Raw genomic sequence first — 19,804 nt, 5'->3', positions numbered from 1 at the left:
TTACCCATTCCACTTTCCTCAAATATTAGATAAATTTGAGGGAAAATAAAGGAAAGATATTGTTTCAATATAAAAAGCAAACTACCTTTTTATTTTAAATTGTTTTGTCATATGCTGCTTTCCTAAATAAGCATACAACTGCAAATTACAAGTGATTTATGAACTGTAACACACCGCAGATCAGAACTGTACCATTACACCTTAAATCAATCATTAGGTCAAAAGGCTAAAGGTTAAAAAAAAAGTTTCCCCCTCCCCCCCTCAAAATACTCCAAGGTGGTAGGCAGGGATTCCTGCTGTGGGAGAACTTTGCATTTCTTACATTTCTTGAATAGATCTTACTTAATTTGCAGAAGCATCCACTCTACTTATTTGCTAAAGCAAACTCAGGTGAATGTTACATGCATTGTCCTAAACTCCATTTGAAGCAGTCTTCTAACAATGTGGGAATACTTACAGTTTAAGATGCTTAACCATATTCTCATACTCCACTGAAAACAAATCCAGATACAGACTGGCAAAACTGTTAGTTTATGTCTATAGATGAAATAAGTAAAGAAACAGTCTTAATGGCACATTAATATACACTTAGTGCTCATGTCTATAAAAAGTATGTGCATCACTCGTCGTTGTAGATATCTGTAAGATATGAACTATCAAAGCAGCAAATTGTGGTTGCATCTCTGGTTCAACTGCTTTGCATTAGACAGCTGTGTCCGACCGAGATCACTCACACTTCCCCTATGTCTCAGGAACATTCCCTTGGAAAGTCAAAAGCACAGTCTGCTCCTGTAGCTGTTAATCTCTCATTTACCATAACCAGGTGGTCACAGAAGAACATACTGGTGCATCTAAACAATCTTCTGAAAATATTTAATAGGGAGGATAGAACATAACTTTTTTCTTGTAGAGAGTAAAGTGATCATACCAACCCCCTCCTCTGAAGAAGTGCGCTTTGCTCATGACTGTTCAGGGCTTGATAACTGGCTAGCTCCAAAGTGAAGGTTGCTGAGCCAGATGTTAGAGAACGCAGAACTGTTGAGTAGCCCTGGACAAAATACAGAACACGTATAAAGAAAGATACTAATGTCAGTCAATTTAGGATACGGGAAAGATTAATTAGCACAAAAAGCTGTTTAGGTCTGACAGAGTAAGTACAGTGCAACATTCCAATAAGTTAATTTTTTAATATTATTGTATTACAAGTGCAATAACACCCAACAGTAAACTAATTAATTTAATAAATTATCTTCTTTTTAACTAGTTCTCTGTAAAACTAGTTTTTACTATTTCTCTGACTTACTGTACAATTGAAAACATGCTAGTTTAGCAACCTGAATTAGGCACAAAATACTACTACATTCGTAAGTGTAGTAATCAAGTAGCCCTTAACTCCCTGCACCCTCTGGATAGCTTGCTTCAGACCTTCAATGCAATTAAAATATAATTTAAAATATCTATTCTAAACTTACTCATACATAACAACAGGAAAGGCGCATCAAAGCCTAATTATTTTTAAGCATAAAAAAGGGCAGATCTACCATTTTTTACCTTTTTTTTTGCCATTTACTATTAAGATAACCACATACCATTGTTTCTGCTAGAGGAACAGCAGCAACTACAACTCTGTTATCTTGACGACTCTGAATTTCCTGAATACTGCCTCTCCGCTGTGCAAGGTCAGCAAGTGCCGCACTGAGATGATCTTCACTCACTGTGATTTCTAGGTTCATCAGGGGCTCCAGTATTTGTATGCTGGCTTTTTTCAAAGCCTGCATGAAAGGAAGGGAAAGAGTTATGCTGATTCCTTTTTAGGAACAAATTCACATAGGAAATGCTTACATACTTAAGGTAACACTCCTCAAATTCTCTGCTTCCAAAAACTATGCAGTCCCCAGCGAGAGCGTTACGCTTTCCCAGAAGAACAATTACCAGATACTGATACACACATTTTTCAAACAGTACATCATGCTCCTGTGTTGTAAAAGAGTCTATAGTTTCGTTGTACCTTTTGCATACAACGGGAGACACAGGCTGATATCATCGTATGGGAGGTGTCAGGATGCACCGTCAGTGATTGCACTGTCACTTCTATATCCTGAACTGGGAAGCCTAGCAAAGGTCCTAGGGAAAGGAAAAAAAAAAAAGTATTTGTTTTTCATAATATGAAGACATTAAAAAAAAAACAGTTTCAGAATTAATTTGTAGCTTCTTTCTTCTTTACCTTCTCCTTTGCCCTCCCTCTCCACAAGGGCATGACCACTTGTCTCATTCCTTACTTCTATAATTTTATCATTATCTAGCTTTGCCACAAGAGACAAAGGAATGCAGAGTCATACTTTCTTACTTTCAAAAACACAGCTAACAATGTTCAGAACCAAAGTTCCTGAATTCATTCATTCTTAACCCTGTTCCTAAAAATTAATCTTATAAAGAAATAATTTTACATTATAATACCTATCTAAGACATCTACTGAAACAAGAACATTTAATTTGTTCGAAGAAGTTGTGAAAACTTTTGTTTAACCTGTAGCCAGAATGTCTTCTGCATTTTCCTTGTCAAGAGAATGTGATCCCAGCAAAGGGCAGATATTAACCCACTGCCCAAAGTGCAGGGTTGACCCAGCTCTAGGAGGGATGAACTGCCTCCCTGGTAACCTGCTAGGTTACCTCCCTGCTCCAGGATTCTCAACCAGACCAAGAACTCGGTGAGACTGGATGGGAGGCTGGAACAAGATCTCAGAAAATTAAAACACACAGCTTTCTTCATACAAACAACATGGCCAGATCATCTCTTTTTAACCGCCCTTAGAGGGTTGGATTTTAGGCCTGAGACAGCACAGTTCTGAATGGTCTTCAGGGACTGTGAAGAAAGCACACAGGCAAGCTTTGAGGACCAGAATCAAGACTCATTCCACAGCTAGAGATGAGAGATGCTTTGCAACTGAACAAAGCAACATAGAAGACACGGGACATGCTGCTTCTAGAATAATTCTCATTTATTATTTAATCCACTGTCTCAGTTTTACTGTAAGTTATTTGACCACAAGTTAATAAATATATCCTATTTTGAACCAAAAGAAAAGGACAGTTTAGTCCTATAGAGAGCCTATACTTTGCAATTAGGCAAAGCTTTTTATTATATACTTTCACTGATTTAACAAAATTGAAAATCAGAAAAACCATCAGTCACTAATAGAAGTGTGGTATTTACATGTTTGGCCTCCTAAGGCAGTTCCATCACATCACTGTGGTTTACACGATGTCACCAAGTAAAGGTCTTACCTGTTATACCAGATGGAAACAAAAAAAACACAACAAAAACAAGAAACAGTAAAACCAAGCTTGTTGTTGAGTTACTTAGAATAAATCAAGCTTAAAACTGAAAGCATGCTGACTTCCATTCCTGGCATGGGAAAAGTGGTGTTCAGCAATTTTCTTAGCTAAGGAAATTCTGTATTTTTTTCTTCGCATCTGTAATGTTAATGTCTTTTACTTTTCAAGCTACCAAGGAATCTTTCCTCCAAGAAATCTATTAAATTACTTCTTACATAGAAGTTAGAAAAACATAGCTGTCACAACAGTTCCTTTACCTTGAATGCATGAATTAGCGATTCCATTTTCTATTGCTCCTTGAAGTTCTTTGGGAAGCAGCTCAATGACATTTTCAGCATACTCTATGACTGGTGTTGTTGTTACTCTCTCCCCTGACCTCGGCCTCACCTCTAGCTCTGCAGTTACAAAGTGCCGTTTATCTCCTACTGTTTTGTCCAATGTATCTACAGAAAAAAAATGAAGCAAGAATTTTGAAAAAAAGCTATTGCACCAAACAATCTGAAAGTTACTCAAAGTAATTAAGATAATTAAAGATTATTTCTAATAGAACAAGCTACAAAACCAGAAACAAAATGTTCCTTATATTCACTCATTCTACCTGTAGCTTGGGCAGCATTTAGGATGGTTTCTCTGTATGCTATTTGAAGAGGTCCCAAATAAGTCTCAATTCCATATTCACGTTTGATTCGGTCATGAATAATCTCTATGTGTAGTTCTCCCATGCCACACAGAATGGTCTAGTTAGAAGAGAGGGGGGGGACATCATACAAAACTCAGGTTTTAATACAGAGTGGTTAAGCAAGGACTCTACTTATATGCGTTTCTTAGCCTCTAAAAAATATTTCAAAATTCTAAGGAGCCCAGAGGTAAGAAAACAGGTCTGCTTTAGATCTCCTGACTTAAAACACCATTTGGGGGGGGGGGGAATGGTAATTATTGCTACTATGCCCACTATAGAAAAGAACATATTGTACTAGTTTCAGTATTACATATTTCAAATTTTTCTAAATTCAAAAAGGACTGTCAAAAACATACTCTGCAGAATACAGGAGATTATCTTATGCTCTGCATAAGTGCACAAGGCATCTTTTTAGTTTGCTCTGATGCACAGAACTTTGTACATTTTTAGACCCCTTTTAATTCAAAAAAATCTCAACATGTAAATGAACCAACTGAAGGGTGATCTTAACAGTCCTAAAATGAAGTTTGATTATAAGGTAAGCAATGGAAGATTTATCTTACTTGTCCTGTGTCAGGATCTTGCTTCACTTTTAAACTTGGATCTTCACGTTGAAGGCAGTTCAGTGCATTATCCAAGTCTATACATAAATACCAAACACCATAACAAGACTTCAGTAATGTGAGAATCACAATGCCTAAACATCACATTCCTCACACAGTCAAATTTTATTTTCAGAAGGAATAGGACCCTAAGGAAACAGATTCTGGCAGACAAAAATCAACTCTAATTACAAGCAACTTTCAACTTCTCATTCTCTCCAGTAAATTAACTGTAGGCTACAGAACACTTCTATGACTGATTTGTCTTCTTTAACAGCAAAATTTAGTGACATCAAGCAAAAGCTTAAAACCGTCTGTGCAACTTTTAGAGAAAAGAGCTTTTTAACTAAAATGACGACTGCGACTGTCCCACTTAAAAAAATGACTTACTGAAAAAAAAATTAAATTTCATTGTTAACAATAGCATTTTCTGAGTGATATTCTGCACTTGTATAAAGGCTAAACAGAACCTTTAAGCCCTTTATCGAGTGAGCGAAAAATACTGCTCCCTTTTTACAGGTAATAAAAATTTTAAACTAGCTCTTAACTGATTTGCATGAAGATTTCAAGATGAATTCAGTAACAACAAGAAAAGAGTTCAAAAGCAAGTCAATTCTTCTGATTCCCCATCATCTTACTTAACTACTGAGGGAAACAGCTATAGAAAAGCAGCTACAGCACAATGAACTCACAACGAAAACTGCATTTATTCACCTTGCAGCCTTTGAAAAAAACACCCACAATCCAATGGCTCAGTCTGCAGGCACATAGCTCCGAAACCACATTCTCCCTTGCTCATTCCATCATCCCATACCGGTATTTGTCCATCCTCTCCTCACAGAAGTCCCAGCATTCAACCACGCTCAGCTTTGTTGCAATGAAGATAGGGAGTGCAAAGTGCGTACTTCCAGAGAGTCAAACTACCAGGCTCTCTGATACAGTTTCTTTGGGAAAGGCAGCAAGACCGGAGGTCACGCTGCATGGGTGAATGCTCACTGAATACGGATCTGCAGGAAACGTTTATAAATGCCACAGAGGAAAACTGCAAGTGCTGACTGAAGCAAGCACCTACATTTTAAGGCTAGCTGTACTCAGAGGCAGAATGCACAGCACACTAGCTTGACTGCAGCAAAGCTAAGCACGACAGTAAGAATGAAGGAAGGGAAACGAGTGAACTGCCTCCATCTCTCCTTTCAAAGTGAAGAACTAGTACTCTTCCAGACAGAAAAATCGTTAAAGAAGTAACAGCAAAGGATACTGACAATCACCATCTGAAATATATCATATCTGTGCAGAACACCAATAAGAGCCTTTTTAGATCACCAACAGATAAATTTGTACAGCTCATGGATATCAACCAGGTATGCCTGGATCAGGGTGTAGCATAATTCCAAGTCTATAAGCATGCCATACCTTGTTGTTTGGCCATTGAAGGTGGTTCAATTGTACAAAAGAAGACTGGCTCGGGGATTTCAACACCTGCCAGCAGGAGGCTCTCTACTTCACTGGTACGCCTCCGCTCTCCACCAGCATCCCTTCCAGCTCGGCGCGCTGCTGCTACAGCTGAGGCCTTCGATGACACTATGGTATCTCCAGTGGCACTCTATACGTCAACCCCCCGTGACCCAAAGGAGAGAGGAAGGGGGAAAAAAAGCAACTGATCTTTCTTCTTCTCAATACCAGTTGTGCTAAACTCCACGTATTCATAAATAAGTGCTTTAACTTCTCTCTTTGAATAATTAAAATGATTTGGAAGAGGAGGAAAAATTTTGCTCAACTTTAGACTTTTTCTTCATCAAGCTCACCACATTTTAAATCCATCTTATCGCTCAAGATATAAAGCTACAAAAGGCCAGTATTGGCAAAGGAAAATTTGCTTATGCATGCCAAAATTGGTTACATTTAAGAAAAAACTATGCAAATGAGATCTATTCTGTTCAAACACTAAAACACAGGATTAGTAAACTATCCAACAGAACCATGAAAGTGGAACATATTTACTGTTGGTTTTGAGTAAGTAACTTACAGCGTCACTCTCCATGCCATTTGAGGTCTCTTCGTGGCATTATATTGCATTGGTATTGTAAGAGTTACAATATAAACAGAAGATCAGAACCCTACTAAAATTGTTTCAAATTTCAGCCCTTCCCACCTAAACAGCACCGCATCTCCCCAGGTAAATTCCTGACACTTGTGCATTGTAATTTTTCATTTTAGGAAGAGTATATGTACTCCAAATAAAGTTTACATGCATGGGAACAATCAACACAAAAAAGCATCCCATATTTGAGACACAGTATCATAGAAGTGGAAAGTACAGTACTGAAACAAGCTTCATGGTCCTGAGCAACCTGCTCTAGCTGACCTTGCTTCAGCAGTGAGACTGGACCAGAGGATCTCCAGAGGTCCCTTCCAACCCCAACAACAGCCTGTGATTCCTTTTAGGATCAATTTTTTCCTTTACCTGTTTTAACCCGACAGTAAGGGCAATGTTGCCAGCCATTAGTGATGGTATTTCAATTTGCTGATCAGCAAAAGGCAGGAGCAGCCGGCTCATTCTCTCCCTGCAAATGAAATTCTTGAATTACTCATTACTTTAATAGACATTCCAATACTACAATAAACTGTACCTCACTCCTACTCACGTGCAACTTCTGTTAATATTATATACAGCTGATTGAGGTTTCACTGAACCTGAATAAATGCGAATGAAAACTAGTGGCCCACGACATTTATCATGGAGAACTTTAAATGCTAGGGCACAGAGGTCATCATTGTACCACTTTCTGCAAAATAAAAACACAACAAAGCAAACTAGTAAGATTAGCCCACTTCAAACCCAGATTTACCTAAATTTCCACTTTTTTAGGATGCTATATGTTTCTTAGTTGTATTGTTTATAAAAGGAGATTTTTTTAAAAACATAATTTATACAAAAATATTAATCTAAGCAGTTCCAGCTACAGAAGAAGAGATACATAATAAGATGTGATGTGATTCAGTCAGTACTAGAGATGATCCCTAGACCCCAACTTGTGCCCTGAGATTAAAAACTGAAAAGACTTTAAAACTCTAAACTGCAAGTTTGGCAGCTGGAGATAAATGCAGACAATTTCAGTAGCACTGGCCAAAACAGGCTCAGGACTCAAGTATAGTTTTATTCTACATATCTTAACTGCTATTTAATACCCCAAATTAGTAAATCTTTTTAAAGATATTAATTTTTTGTTTAAAGAAATTTTTTAATTTTCTCCTTCTACCCTTTCCTACTTGTTTCTCCTTTTTCCTGACACTTCTGTTCCCCCCCGCCTTTTCTCCCTATACTTACAGAAACTCATATGAACGCTCATTAGGTGCGGGCAAGTATGCAGTAATAGCATCCAGTAACGGCTGCACTCCTTTATTCTTCAATGCGCTGCCACAGAGAACAGGCACTGCTTTCTGAGCTAGCGTGACTCTACGTATAGCAGACTGTAACTGCAGAAAATAATTATTTTCAGATTACGCTTGCTGTATAGTCCCATATTTATTTAGCAATACAGATCCCAAGAAAGTTAAGAACTATGATTCAAATGCAACAATCGCTCAACCAAACTCCTTTCATTGCCTTTAAAGGGCTCTGGATGAACCATAAACCCACACGCTTAGATGCTAAAACATGAGAAACCACTTTTAAGATTTCTATACATTTCATGCAGACCTGTAACTGTTCTTATTCTTTCTTTATCGTTCCTTTTTATTCAGAAAGTTTTACCTCACCATTTTCAATATGCAACGTCTGAAGAACCCACCAATTCATAGGGAGACAGATGTTATGTTTGTTAGTGAGAATCAATAGCTCAAACACAAATTGGCCTGACACCACCTGGAAATTCCATTCACCCTTCCTGAAACTCTCTTTTGGCAGCCTAACTTTCAATAAAAACATCCATAATAAATGCACCCTACTTTTAGAGCTTTGCCCAGCATATTTAAGAATCATAGTTACTGTATTATCAGATAAAGTTCATATTAAGCTTGAATATACTTTCTCCTAAGTTCACAGTACTTTAAAATCACCACAAAAGCTGGTGTGACACTTTTTATTGAATGAAAAAAAAAAATGTATATTTGCAAAATCAAAATCAGTATTTGTCAAAGGAAAAAACAACTCTGCTCCTCAGAATGACAGCTAGTAAAAATATTTCTAATTAAAGGTAAAATTTACCTTATCAGCTGGTAGTAAGTCAAAATTTTCACTATATTCTCCTAGAACCAGTTCAGCAAATTCATCATCCAGATCTGCAACCTTCAAGAGAATATTTCTGCTTTATTATTTAGCATATAGCAGCTTCACAAATAAGTCACCAATCTTAGTTATTTAGGAATTAACTAAGTGGAGCAGGAATGAAGCCTTTAAAGATATCAGAGATCATAAACTCAAACCAAGAAATACTGATGATACACTCCATACCTCAAATTTCAACCCAACTATTATAATTCCTTTTTGCAGTCTCAGAAATGTCATTAGCCTTACTTCAAAAAAATTAAGTATTCCTTTACATTAAGGAATTTGTTACTTTTAATAGCAAAATTATTTTACCATTCTTCCACTCACTTTATTGCAAGCAAAGAAAAGTGTGTTAAATAAAAAAAAATATATCAAATTTAATCACATTCTACTTGACAACAAATGCCAACTAGGACATGCTTTTGCAGTGCTTCTTAGGGTTTTAAGGCTTTTAGAGTATTTCTGCAAAATGAAGAAAAAAAGAAGAAAAAAAAAAAGGCAGAGTCTTTAGGGAATCAGTTTTACACAGAAAATCATGCAAATGAAGGTTTAAAGGAAGGACAGGGAGAAAAAACCCCAAAAAGTTGCTCCATAAAGTTGCTATCAGGCAAAAACATCAGTGGGAGACATCATGCTTGTGCATCTCCCCTGAAACTGAAAAATCCTGCAGCAAGACAGTGACAGCGATGAAAAGTTTGACTTTGAATGTATTTCAAATCTACAAACAAAGTAAAGTTTGAAGCAAGAAGTAAATAGACCAACTCCTTCTCTAGAGATATTCAGTCTCCTTCTCTGGAGATATTCAAAACCCTCCTGGACGCGATCCTGTGCAACGTGCTCTAGGTGACCCTGCTTGAGCAGGGGGGTTGGACTAGATGATCTCCAGAGGTCCCTTCCAACCTCAGCGATTCTGTGATTCTGTGACCGAAACAGCTGAAAAAACAGACAAGCTTTCATGGCGTTTAACCTTCTTCATGTCAAAGGACTGTAGGTGGAAGAGCTCAGCTGTGCTTTCCAACTGCACCAACTGGTTTAATAAACAAAATGTACTGCTCTCTAAACCTGGCCTCACATATACCCTGCATCATTACAGACCCACTACACACCAAGTGCAGTGAGGCACTCGGCTCCCTCTAGCGGCTGAGGCAGCAATTGACCAAATAACAAAATTAATTATTGATAAGCAGTTAGAAGTCTTATTAAGCTAACAGTTAAAATATGAAAGATAAAGGAAAGCATTCCTTTAGTTAAATGAAAAGGAAATGCACAAAATGACTGCTATTCAAGCTACTGAATTTTACAGTATTTCTGCCTCCCCCCCCCCCCAAAAAAAAAAAGTCTTAACAGGACAGGAAATACAGCAGAAAGATATTTTAGAAATACAAGTTATCTCAGTTATCACACTACTGGGCCATCCCTTCCTGCTTCAGGAACAGACCACAAACTGAAGAAAAACATGCTGTTCTTATGTAGCTTTCTACCTGACAACAAATTTCTTTACAGAAGAGGCTGAGTAATACCATCCCCATTTAAAGCCTGGAAATTTTGAAAAACAGATTGTGTGCATGTTTTTCTGAACTCTGAGGAATATAAAGCAGATTTCTTCAACTTTGATGTTTCAAAGCAAACTGGAAGCCCAGTATCATCTGTTTATGCACTTCTGTGTCATTCACGTAATTTTAAAACTCCACATATTTTTACTTATAAAAGTAAAATATTCAAATATAAACTCTATTACACTCTTATTCTTACAAGTAACATAAAAGAAAAAAGGATTTTTTTTGCATTCTTTACTTGGAGAGGAAATTTGCTTAAAACCACTCAAGTAAAACTAACTCTTGCAATATTGTTATATAAATTAGTCAAAGTAGTGCAAGACCTTAAAATGCAAGCTGAGAATAGAAGAAAAACACTCTAGACAGGCAATTTATTCTTTCTCTCTATTGTTCTTTCCTTCTTCACTCCTTCTAAACTGTCTTAACTGTGCAAATTTCATTAGGACTCTAGTTTTAGATCAGGTTTCTGTTACACTTTCTTAGCTTCACAGTATGACAATCTATGTGAAAGAAATATTTACATTGTTATATTCTCATCTCTCCCACAGATTTTTTGGATGAAGCCGGAACAAGGTTTTCAATGGCATTCAGCTGCCTGTAACACAGCATTTAGTGCCATTTTAAATGGTCTGGGGCATTCCACCCCGCTCCTAGCTGCCACTCCAGAAAGGCAAGGACATCCTGTAGTTCCTGGGCCAGATCTGCCAGAGCTCATGTGAATGTCTCAAGTATGTTCTGGCATCTAAGACCGTACAAGATGCCATGTTAGCCAAATGAACGCTAAATTTAGTGTCTGTTTGTATTCTTCAGTTTGCTATTTATAAAGTGGGGAGCATTTCCTATTTTACACATGTATTGTGCAGCCAGGGAGTCCAACGCTGCATAAAACAGTGAGTTTTGCCATCATGCATTACGGTTTATAATGCGCATTAAGTGTCTTTGACAAATGGAAAGTAAGTGAATAAAATGTGAAACTAGTTCAACAACGACAAATACAGAATCTTGTACCTGGGAGAGAACAAATCCATGCATTAGTACAGACTGGGGATCAACTGGCTAGGAAACAGCTCTGCAGAAGATGACCAGAGGGTCTGGTGGACAAGTGCACTTTGCTTGCAGTGCTGAAAGCTAACTGCATACTGGGCTGTATTAGCAAGAGCATAGCCTGCAGATGAGGGAAATGATTAATGCCCTCTACTCAGCACTCGTGAGTAGAGTAAAACACTGAGTTTGGTTTTAGGTTCCCCAGCACCAGAGAGAGACAAACTGTGGAAAGAGATATAAAAGAGACTAGACAGTGGAAAGCCACTAAGGCGGTGAGTAGGCCAGAGCTCAGCCGGAGGCCAAGAGGGATGGGTTTGTCCAACCTGGAGAAGAGAAGGCTAAGGGAGGATATAAGTGTTGTCTTCTAATATCTATAGAGGTGGTGGTGGACCTGTTTCAGAAAAAATAGAGCCAGATTCTTTTCAGAGTAGCACAAGTGAATGACAAGAGGCACTGTCACAGACTACAACACGGGAAAATCCGGTTGGAAATAATGCTTCACCACAAGGGTGGTCAAGCATTTGGACTTGCTGCCTAGAGAGGTTTTGGAATCTCTGTCCTTGGAGACTTTGAAAACTTGACTGGACAAGGCCCTGAGCAACATGGTCTAACTCTAAAATTAGACCTGCTTTGAGCAGGACACTGGACTAGACACTTCCAGAGGTCCCTTCCAGCCTGTTTTTCCTGCAATTTAAATAATAAATACATAATATATTTACTTTAGAACTTTACTTGTTCTATTAAGGTATTTCTGGCATCCTGGACTTCTTGGAACAAGCTGGGATCATCAGCCTCCAGCAGTGGCTTTTGCTCAAAAATTTTTCCATCATCCAAACCAGAAGTAGATTTCCAGACAATTCGTTCCTTAGTCACAACATCAACCAGTCCTCTGAAGTTCTTTGCTTCCCCTATGGGTAACTGCAAATAGAACAGAAATTTTAGACAACTACAAAATATTAAGAAAGAAAAGCAGATAAGCATATAATTTCTAAGCTTACCTGTAAAAGCAAAGGTTTTGTCTTCAACTTTTGTTTGATGCTCTCAACAGCATATGTAAAACTGTATTAAAACAACAGATTTTAAAAGTTACCCAAAATGTAATGATACAGTCAACTAGATTTACCATTCCTATTCATGGCAAAAATTACTCCCACAAATACAAAAAAAAAAAAGCATCTGTATAATCATCATAAAGATATGCATACTAAGTATTAATATAATTTGCTCCCTTTCTGCTTAACAGAACATACCTTAATTTGATTAGACACATTCTCTTACCAGGTCTTTAACAATGATTAAAGTAATACCTTGCCCCATTTTTGTCCATCTTGTTTAAAAAGCAAATTCGCGGTATCTGATGCTTGTCTGCTTGTCTCCACACTGTCAGAGTTTGGGCCTAAAGCAAAAGAAAAACATTACTGCTGACAGTTGGACCACAGACTCCCTAATATGAGATATCATGTTTCTTGTTAAACAATGCAACTAACACCAATCAACAGTTCTCTCATCCTTTCTATACAGCAAAGGACATGCTGTGAAACATTGTGCTTTCAAAACATGTAACTTTTCTCCAGAACTACTTGAGCATCTCATGTTACAAACTCAAATTCCAGCCTGCCTCCACATCTTCTGCAAGATGTCCCAAAGGATGTATTAAACACACACCAGTGAGGAGGGCAAAATTCTGGCTGCAAATGATTCATTTTCTACATGAAATCTGATAATAAGAAGTGAACAGATTTCATTTCTTTCCACTGGTGGAGCTAGCCAGAAGTATTCATCTCAATCTAAATTTGGGGGGGGGTGGGGAACAGAAAAAAACCAACCCCCTCGCATGCACCCCCAGCTCCTGGGGGGAACCTTAATGGGAACACCACTTATTTGCCCCTTATTACCATGGAAATTTCTGTATCCCACATGACAAAATTAAACGCTCAGCTTCTGAGCTCAGGCAAATGTTGCTTAAAGCATGAACAGAGGTAACGCAGAGCAACCTCTCTATATCATTGTTATTTCAGTCTTTTTTAAGTCATTAGACGTAAGAAATTCTACCAGTCATTTTTACCTCAACACCAGCTGAAGCATCAAACACAGCTACTGCTCCATCCAGGACTCTCAAGCAACGCTCAACTTCCACTGTAAAGTCCACGTGACCTGAAAAACAATTTTCATTTTGCACTGTCATAATTCAAACAGGCAACATCAACAGGTCATTATATTTTTTTTTACCATGCGAAAAAGCCCTCTGTCTTCGCTTTCAGAGAAATACACTCAGCAGTCATTGAAACACACAGGACAGTTACATTGCAATCCCAGAACTGAAAGCAATTTAGTGTGGAAATATCTGAGAAACAAGCTTGCTTTAGGCACCAGCAAACAAGTAGTCAAAGGTGAACAGAGCTTGGTATAGGCTTATTTACTGCAGCAATTCAACCAGTTAAACATCACACCATATTTTAAAACCAAGACTTATGTTCTATGACACCCCACCTCATCTACTCTCTCCTAGTAACGACAGTACTCCTAAAATGCAGTACCTGGGGTGTCAACCAGATTGATTCTATAGTCTTTCCAGTCAAAAGTAACAGCAGCAGACTGAATGGTAATACCACGTTCCCGCTCTTGTACCATGAAATCTGTCACTGTATCCCCATCATCAACATCTGTGAATAAAAACAGTTGAGTAAATAAACAATTCAAAAGATGAAGTTGTCTTAGAATAAAGATGGTGGAGGAGATTTGGAAATACTGTCCCTTTTGTATATGTACAAGCTATGAAAACTATCACTTACTCAGAGAAAGACAGTATCAGGTAATTTATCTAGACTCCATTTCTTGAAAAGAAATGCTCCATAAACAAAGACAAGCACTTCCAACAACCTTTTTGTTCTTTTCAATTAAAGTAACACTGTGAGAAACTTAAAACAAAACCCAAAATTCTGAATAACCTATACTGCTAAAAAAAAAATCTAGCTGCACTTATTGTATGGAATCTGACACGTTCAAAGTTAATAATTAAAAGTTAATTAAGTTAAATTAAAACTAAAGTTAAGTAAGAGTCTTTTTTCCCCCTGAATAAAAAGAGAAGCAGTCCCACATTTCCAAACGAGTAGGCCACCAAGTTCAACCACTCCACAGGCCCAATGTCTTCTAACATTCCCATATTCGGTAAAGAACAAGGAGTTCAACTTATAAAGTCAAAAGGTAGCAGAAATGGAGACTGCTGTGACCCTTTCAATCTTGGGTCTGTCCTGATACTGAACTCTTTCAAGGGCTGGAGAGATTGCAGAGGAACTAAATTCTATCATTTTCCCCATGACAATAATTAAATGCTACAGTCCACCTCAGTCTCACTCCTTCTGATGGGGTTTACAAAGATCTGTGAGAGTTGTTTTAGCAAGGAATTCTTCCCTCTGTTACAGCTTTCAAAAAAAATGGTCACTTTCTGTTAATCTGGTTTTTTTACATTTCAAAGGAAACAGGAGAAACAGTTTTGTCAGAATAGCCAATAAACAATACATAAAAGCAGGAGAACCTCTAACTAAGAGTTAAACAAATCATAATGCATTAAAATTCAACAAAAACAATTAATCTGTTGTCTCTCAAGGTACAACTGCCTTAGAGTTCAGTGGAAAGTGCCTTATACTTTCATTATAGTGCAGCACAACTTAGAATATTTTGCATAGAAGCCAGTTGTTTCAAACAGTTGCCTCTAACTACATTGTGTATTATTGTATATTACAGTTAAATCTCTCAAAGCTACTGGAAGACAAAAAGTAGTTCTAACCTCCAAGTGTTCTTATGTATCCAGAATAATACAGCATTCTCTCTGTTGTTGTGGTTTTCCCTGCATCAATGTGGGCCATGATGCCAATGTTACGGATTCTGCATAAAGCAAAAACATTTCCTTTACTGTGGTAACTTTTCATTCAGTGGTGTTGTTATCTGAATAAACCATTCATATTCACTGAGTATAGCACATCAGATGAGTAAGATTTTTCCTCTGGTGCATAACCGATATAGTTTATGTTCTGATACTGAAGTATAATAGTATTGAGATGGTGGATTTTCTCTAAATTGGTAATACTCAGACTTCTGGAAGAAGCTTCCATACTTCACTTCTGTAGTAGACTGGTCTCATTCTGCACCCAGCTGCCCTCTCCATACACAGAAATGGCCCCTCCAGACTCTGTTCTGTCTCAGCGATGACTGAAACAAGCTATTGTGCACACCCCCTTTCGCACCCCAAACCTAGCACCCGAGCCCCCACAGAGCTGTCCCTGATTCTGTTCAGCTCAGTCTCATTTTCCCAAGTGCCTCGCCGAGAGGCTCCCAACGTTGCTTTACTGGCTCTGCACATCATCGGCAAAGGCCCCGTGATCAGCCCCCACACTCACCATTAATCCTAGCCTAAGTAGCTTATAGGATAGAGGCGGTCTTCCAAGGGAACTTCATCCCCCCACCTTTGCTCTGACAGCTCAGCCCCTAACCACCTTGCCCGCGATGTTCAGGCCCTCATCTAACAAGGCCGAGCTCTCCCAGGAACAAGTACTACAGCTTTGCCCATCACGATGCTCCGGTTGCCAAGACGTTTCCTCCCCCCCGCACTCAGCTCCCAGTGACTGCCGTGGATTTTGGTCTTCTCTCTAAGAGAGCGATTCTGGTTCTGATGATGTAAACGAAGACTCCCATTTTACAAGTCTGAGACAACTCCAGTGTTAACAACTGCTCTGTACTGAAATGTCAGAAAGGGAGAAGTAAGGAAATACTAACTGTAAGTTAGAACAGACAATGTGCTCTGCAATAACCCGTGACATTTTTCCAGATCAATTACCTTCACTGTCTGTTACATATGGAAAATAAGTTAGCATTACTTACCTGGATATATGAGGGTTAATGACAGAACGTAGAGACTTAACATCTCCTGGAAAAAAAGAACAAAACAAAGATAAAATAAAGATTTGCCAGACTGACCTCAATGTAGAAATGACAGATTTTAACACAATTAAATATATTTAAGAATACTAGAAAGCCTGTCTGAAGAAAGATTCAGATGGAGCCACAATTCATGACAGTCCCTAATCCCTATAACCTCAAACTTCCGAGATGCATGCTGGATTTTCAACAAGTCTTAGGAAAAAAAAAAAGAAAAGAGAAGCTCTTCAAAGAGATGTAATTTAGAAACAGTAGGCCAAAGTCAACAAAGAAAAGTATTATCAGCACAGTCATATCTTCCTCTGCAAAAGTGATACCAAATACATGCCATAGTTCAAGACAATCATGATGTTGAAATGCATCTGAACTAGGTATTAAACAACAAATTTCAAAAGTCATTTCTCCTTTAAACACTAAGGATAGACCACATGTTTCTTGGGAAGAAGATGTAAACTGATTTAGGTTAAGGGGTGTAAGAGTTTTAAATTTATATTTTATTGAAAGACATTTCCTCTCTTTCACACTATTTAACTGGGAAATAAATTGCCAAGCTAAATGTTTATGAAACTAGTCTATAATTCAGTTACTTAAACAAGCCATTTAAATTCTGTTTAAGTTGCTCACTTTTCTAACACGTTTTTCTGTTTTAATTTATCTTTGATAATACCAGACAAAATTCAACAATATTTAAACTAACATTCCTTCACCATCTTCAAATCACCCTTTTTATCACAGCTAACATTACGGAGCTATCTTACAGGTTAACACCCCAATGGTGAGAAAGGCTGATCTTACAAGAAGCAAGGTGGCAGGCTGGAAATTCACCAGAAAAAGCTCCAAATAAAAACTCCAACTAATACTGCTTTTTTTCCTCCAGTTTCTAAACTAAATCAATTGTCATGAGTGTTTTTGAGACTTCCTGCTTGTTTAAGTCATATCTTCTTGTGTAGGGAATGAACCTTCACATGACACACTGAGATATTCAGCAGAGCAAAACTGGGCAACAATATAGCATGTAGGGACATTGCATAGACAACTACATAAAAACAGTAACCTAAAGCAACATAGGCTATGATGCCACTAGGAACTTAGAAGAAGAAATCTTCTTCTCAGATGCATGGTTGCAGATTAAGACTGTTACCAACATACGCAGTGCTGAATCCATAAACATGGAATTTGGTTACCCACCTATAATCAGTATCTTTTTCTCGTCTCCCTCTTCATCAAAATCATTGCGAAAAAAATGGTCCTGACTTCCAACACTATCTTATTAACTGATTTCCACCGAACAGCAATGCAGCTACTCAGAAAACAATAAAAATCCCTTTTAATTGAAATTTTGTTTTCCAGGTATCTTTTTCCTCTCTCTCTCTCGTTAATCCTGACCATGCAAAGAAGATTCACTAATGATAACTTAAAGCTTCATTCTCTTAAACCAGAAATTCCTGTCTTTCCCCCTTGTCCAACATGCTGGCTATCATCAGTTATTAGATCACGAATTAATGCTTCAGGCAATCAGGCAGAAGTTCCTGCACACTTGACAGCTGACCTGATTTCTTATCCATCTATGTATGTGGGTTTTTATTTCCTAAAGGCTTCATATCATATGCCTACTGAGAAAAAGGCAGCTACACAGAACACATCTTTTCAGTCCCTGAACGTTTTATCTGCTTTGCTGGTGTTTTGTACATCAAACTCTACAAAAAAATGACTAAAAGAATGTAATAAAACACAATATAGGAAGTATTCTTACTAATTTTTAGAGCAATTGCTACTACTGCTAAGTCATAAATTAAATTCAGTAAAATAAGAAAGCAATTTAAAACTTGTACCCGGTAGGGAACTGTAGTTTCTCTGACTACAGCTCTGTTGTATCAGATTTCTTATGACTCTCATCTTTTTCTTCCAGAAATGCATATCCTTAACAGGAAAAAATCATAGAGAAAAATTATTATTATAAATGATTACTCTGTAAATATATTTTTGCCAGTTGTAGAAAAGCAGATACAAATAAAATCTGCAGGAACAGAACTGTTGTTTTGTATTTACATAAACTCAAATTATCACCTATTTGGAAATAGGAGCGTGAAGACAGTAGCACCAAGATTCAAACCAAGTCCAATCCCAATAATACTTGTGAAGTCTAGTAGAAATCTATGACAATATCAATATAAGTTGTCAACAGCTACAGTATTTTGACACACCTAAGTATTTGTTTAAATTATATAAATTTAAAATGAAAAATGCTAAGTAATCAAAGTCACAGGTAACCAAAAGTTTACAGAAACATTACAAATACAGTTTCCACACTCTGACATATGTGAAACCTGAGCATAACAAGAAATAGATTATATATTTTATTCAGATATCCTGTTTAATTTGAAGTCAAGGCAAAAAAAAAGTTTATTCAGAGCAAACTAAGTATGGCTTTTGTTCACAGAGTATCAAAATTTGGGAAAAAGTTTACCTCATTGCACAAACTTGATGACTTCAACACATTCACTGAAAAATTCCTCGTAATACTCAACATTGTGGCTCCCATGTCAAAAGATGTTCCCTGCCAAGATAAGTTAACGCTGTATGAAATGCTTATGACAGAAAGCAAGTAACTACACTACTTCCACATAAAACAATCAAGAAACTTATTGTTTTTCATGTTGTTCAGATTATTCTTTTTCAGGCTATTGTTTTTGCAATTTAAATCAGTGTTAGACCCATAAAAGTAACGGTACTAACCTTAAAAAGGCAGCATAACTGTATGTCTATGTGCACTAACATATTTCTCAAAGAAGCTTACAACCAGTAAAGCAGAAAAATCAATAGCACAGTGTATACTCACACTCAAATAGGCTCTAAAGTCCTGGTTATAAATCAATGAACCATAAGCAGTTCTTCTAACCTTGGAGGTGTGCATGGGGGGGAGGTGTTTTGGGTACGGAAACCAAAAGCATCATTAAGGCTGCTGTGACACAACATCGAAGGGCAAAAGCGTTGAAAACATTCCTAGCTGATTGCTACTTAAGAGATGCAGTCCAACAACGTGCATTTTATGGTGGGCTTTAACAAGAAAAAGAAACCTTGTACGTGTCTCACTTCTACCTTGTCAAAGCGTCAGCTTTCCACAGTCATCGCTGAAGCTTGCTGAAGAGCAAAGAAGGAAGAGCAGCACTTTTCCGTACTACAGATGGTAAACTCAGCTCTTCCGACGGCTCGCCGAGCTGCACGAGCTGCCCTTCACGGCTGCGGGAACTCCCTGCCGCTGGTTACTTAGCCCGGGACCTGCAAACCCCGGTTTGCCGGCTGCTGACGGCGCAAGGAGCCGCCCGGCGCTGCCCGCCGGCGGCCGCGCCCCGCTGCGCCGCTCGCGCGGAGCCTCCGGGCC

General features: G+C 38.0%; 2 protein-coding genes across 9 annotated transcripts in view; one reads left to right on the top strand and one right to left on the bottom strand.

The window, feature by feature from the left end:
- The window catches only part of HEXB (hexosaminidase subunit beta), a 30,635-nt gene extending 18,531 nt beyond the window's left edge, over positions 1 to 12,104 (top strand). The window contains exon 15 of the mRNA XM_026057352.1: positions 10,992 to 12,104. The gene's annotated coding sequence lies outside the window, so the exon portion shown is untranslated. The remainder of the gene's footprint in view (positions 1 to 10,991) is intronic.
- GFM2 (G elongation factor mitochondrial 2) lies at positions 71 to 19,756 on the bottom strand. 8 transcript variants are annotated; one of them, XM_026057345.1, is made up of 21 exons: positions 19,522 to 19,756; positions 18,890 to 18,979; positions 18,255 to 18,342; positions 16,366 to 16,411; positions 15,275 to 15,372; positions 14,025 to 14,150; positions 13,553 to 13,641; positions 12,795 to 12,883; positions 12,486 to 12,546; positions 12,220 to 12,405; positions 8,825 to 8,905; positions 7,946 to 8,094; positions 7,263 to 7,403; positions 7,082 to 7,181; positions 6,031 to 6,220; positions 4,579 to 4,655; positions 3,935 to 4,073; positions 3,594 to 3,779; positions 2,009 to 2,124; positions 1,590 to 1,772; positions 71 to 1,048 (listed from the first exon to the last, which is right to left on the bottom strand). In XM_026057345.1, exons 2-21 carry the CDS (start codon positions 18,962 to 18,964, stop codon positions 923 to 925), a joined length of 2,346 nt encoding a protein of 781 aa, XP_025913130.1. In that variant the 5' UTR covers positions 18,965 to 18,979; positions 19,522 to 19,756; the 3' UTR covers positions 71 to 922. The 8 variants fall into 8 exon arrangements, 6 of the variants coding, with proteins under 6 accessions (XP_025913130.1, XP_025913132.1, XP_025913129.1 ...); XM_026057347.1 differs by lacking the exon at positions 18,255 to 18,342 and adding an exon at positions 15,885 to 16,222 and having other exon boundaries at positions 19,522 to 19,755; XM_026057344.1 differs by lacking the exon at positions 19,522 to 19,756 and adding an exon at positions 19,262 to 19,472.
- Positions 19,757 to 19,804: the final 48 nt, after the last annotated feature.

Source organism: Apteryx rowi, unplaced genomic scaffold, assembly GCF_003343035.1.
Source record: "Apteryx rowi isolate R43461 unplaced genomic scaffold, aptRow1 scaffold_139, whole genome shotgun sequence".
Taxonomy (NCBI): Eukaryota; Metazoa; Chordata; class Aves; order Apterygiformes; family Apterygidae; genus Apteryx; species Apteryx rowi.
Note: the sequence above shows the minus strand (reverse complement) of the source record. Positions and strands in the feature narration are given on the sequence as shown.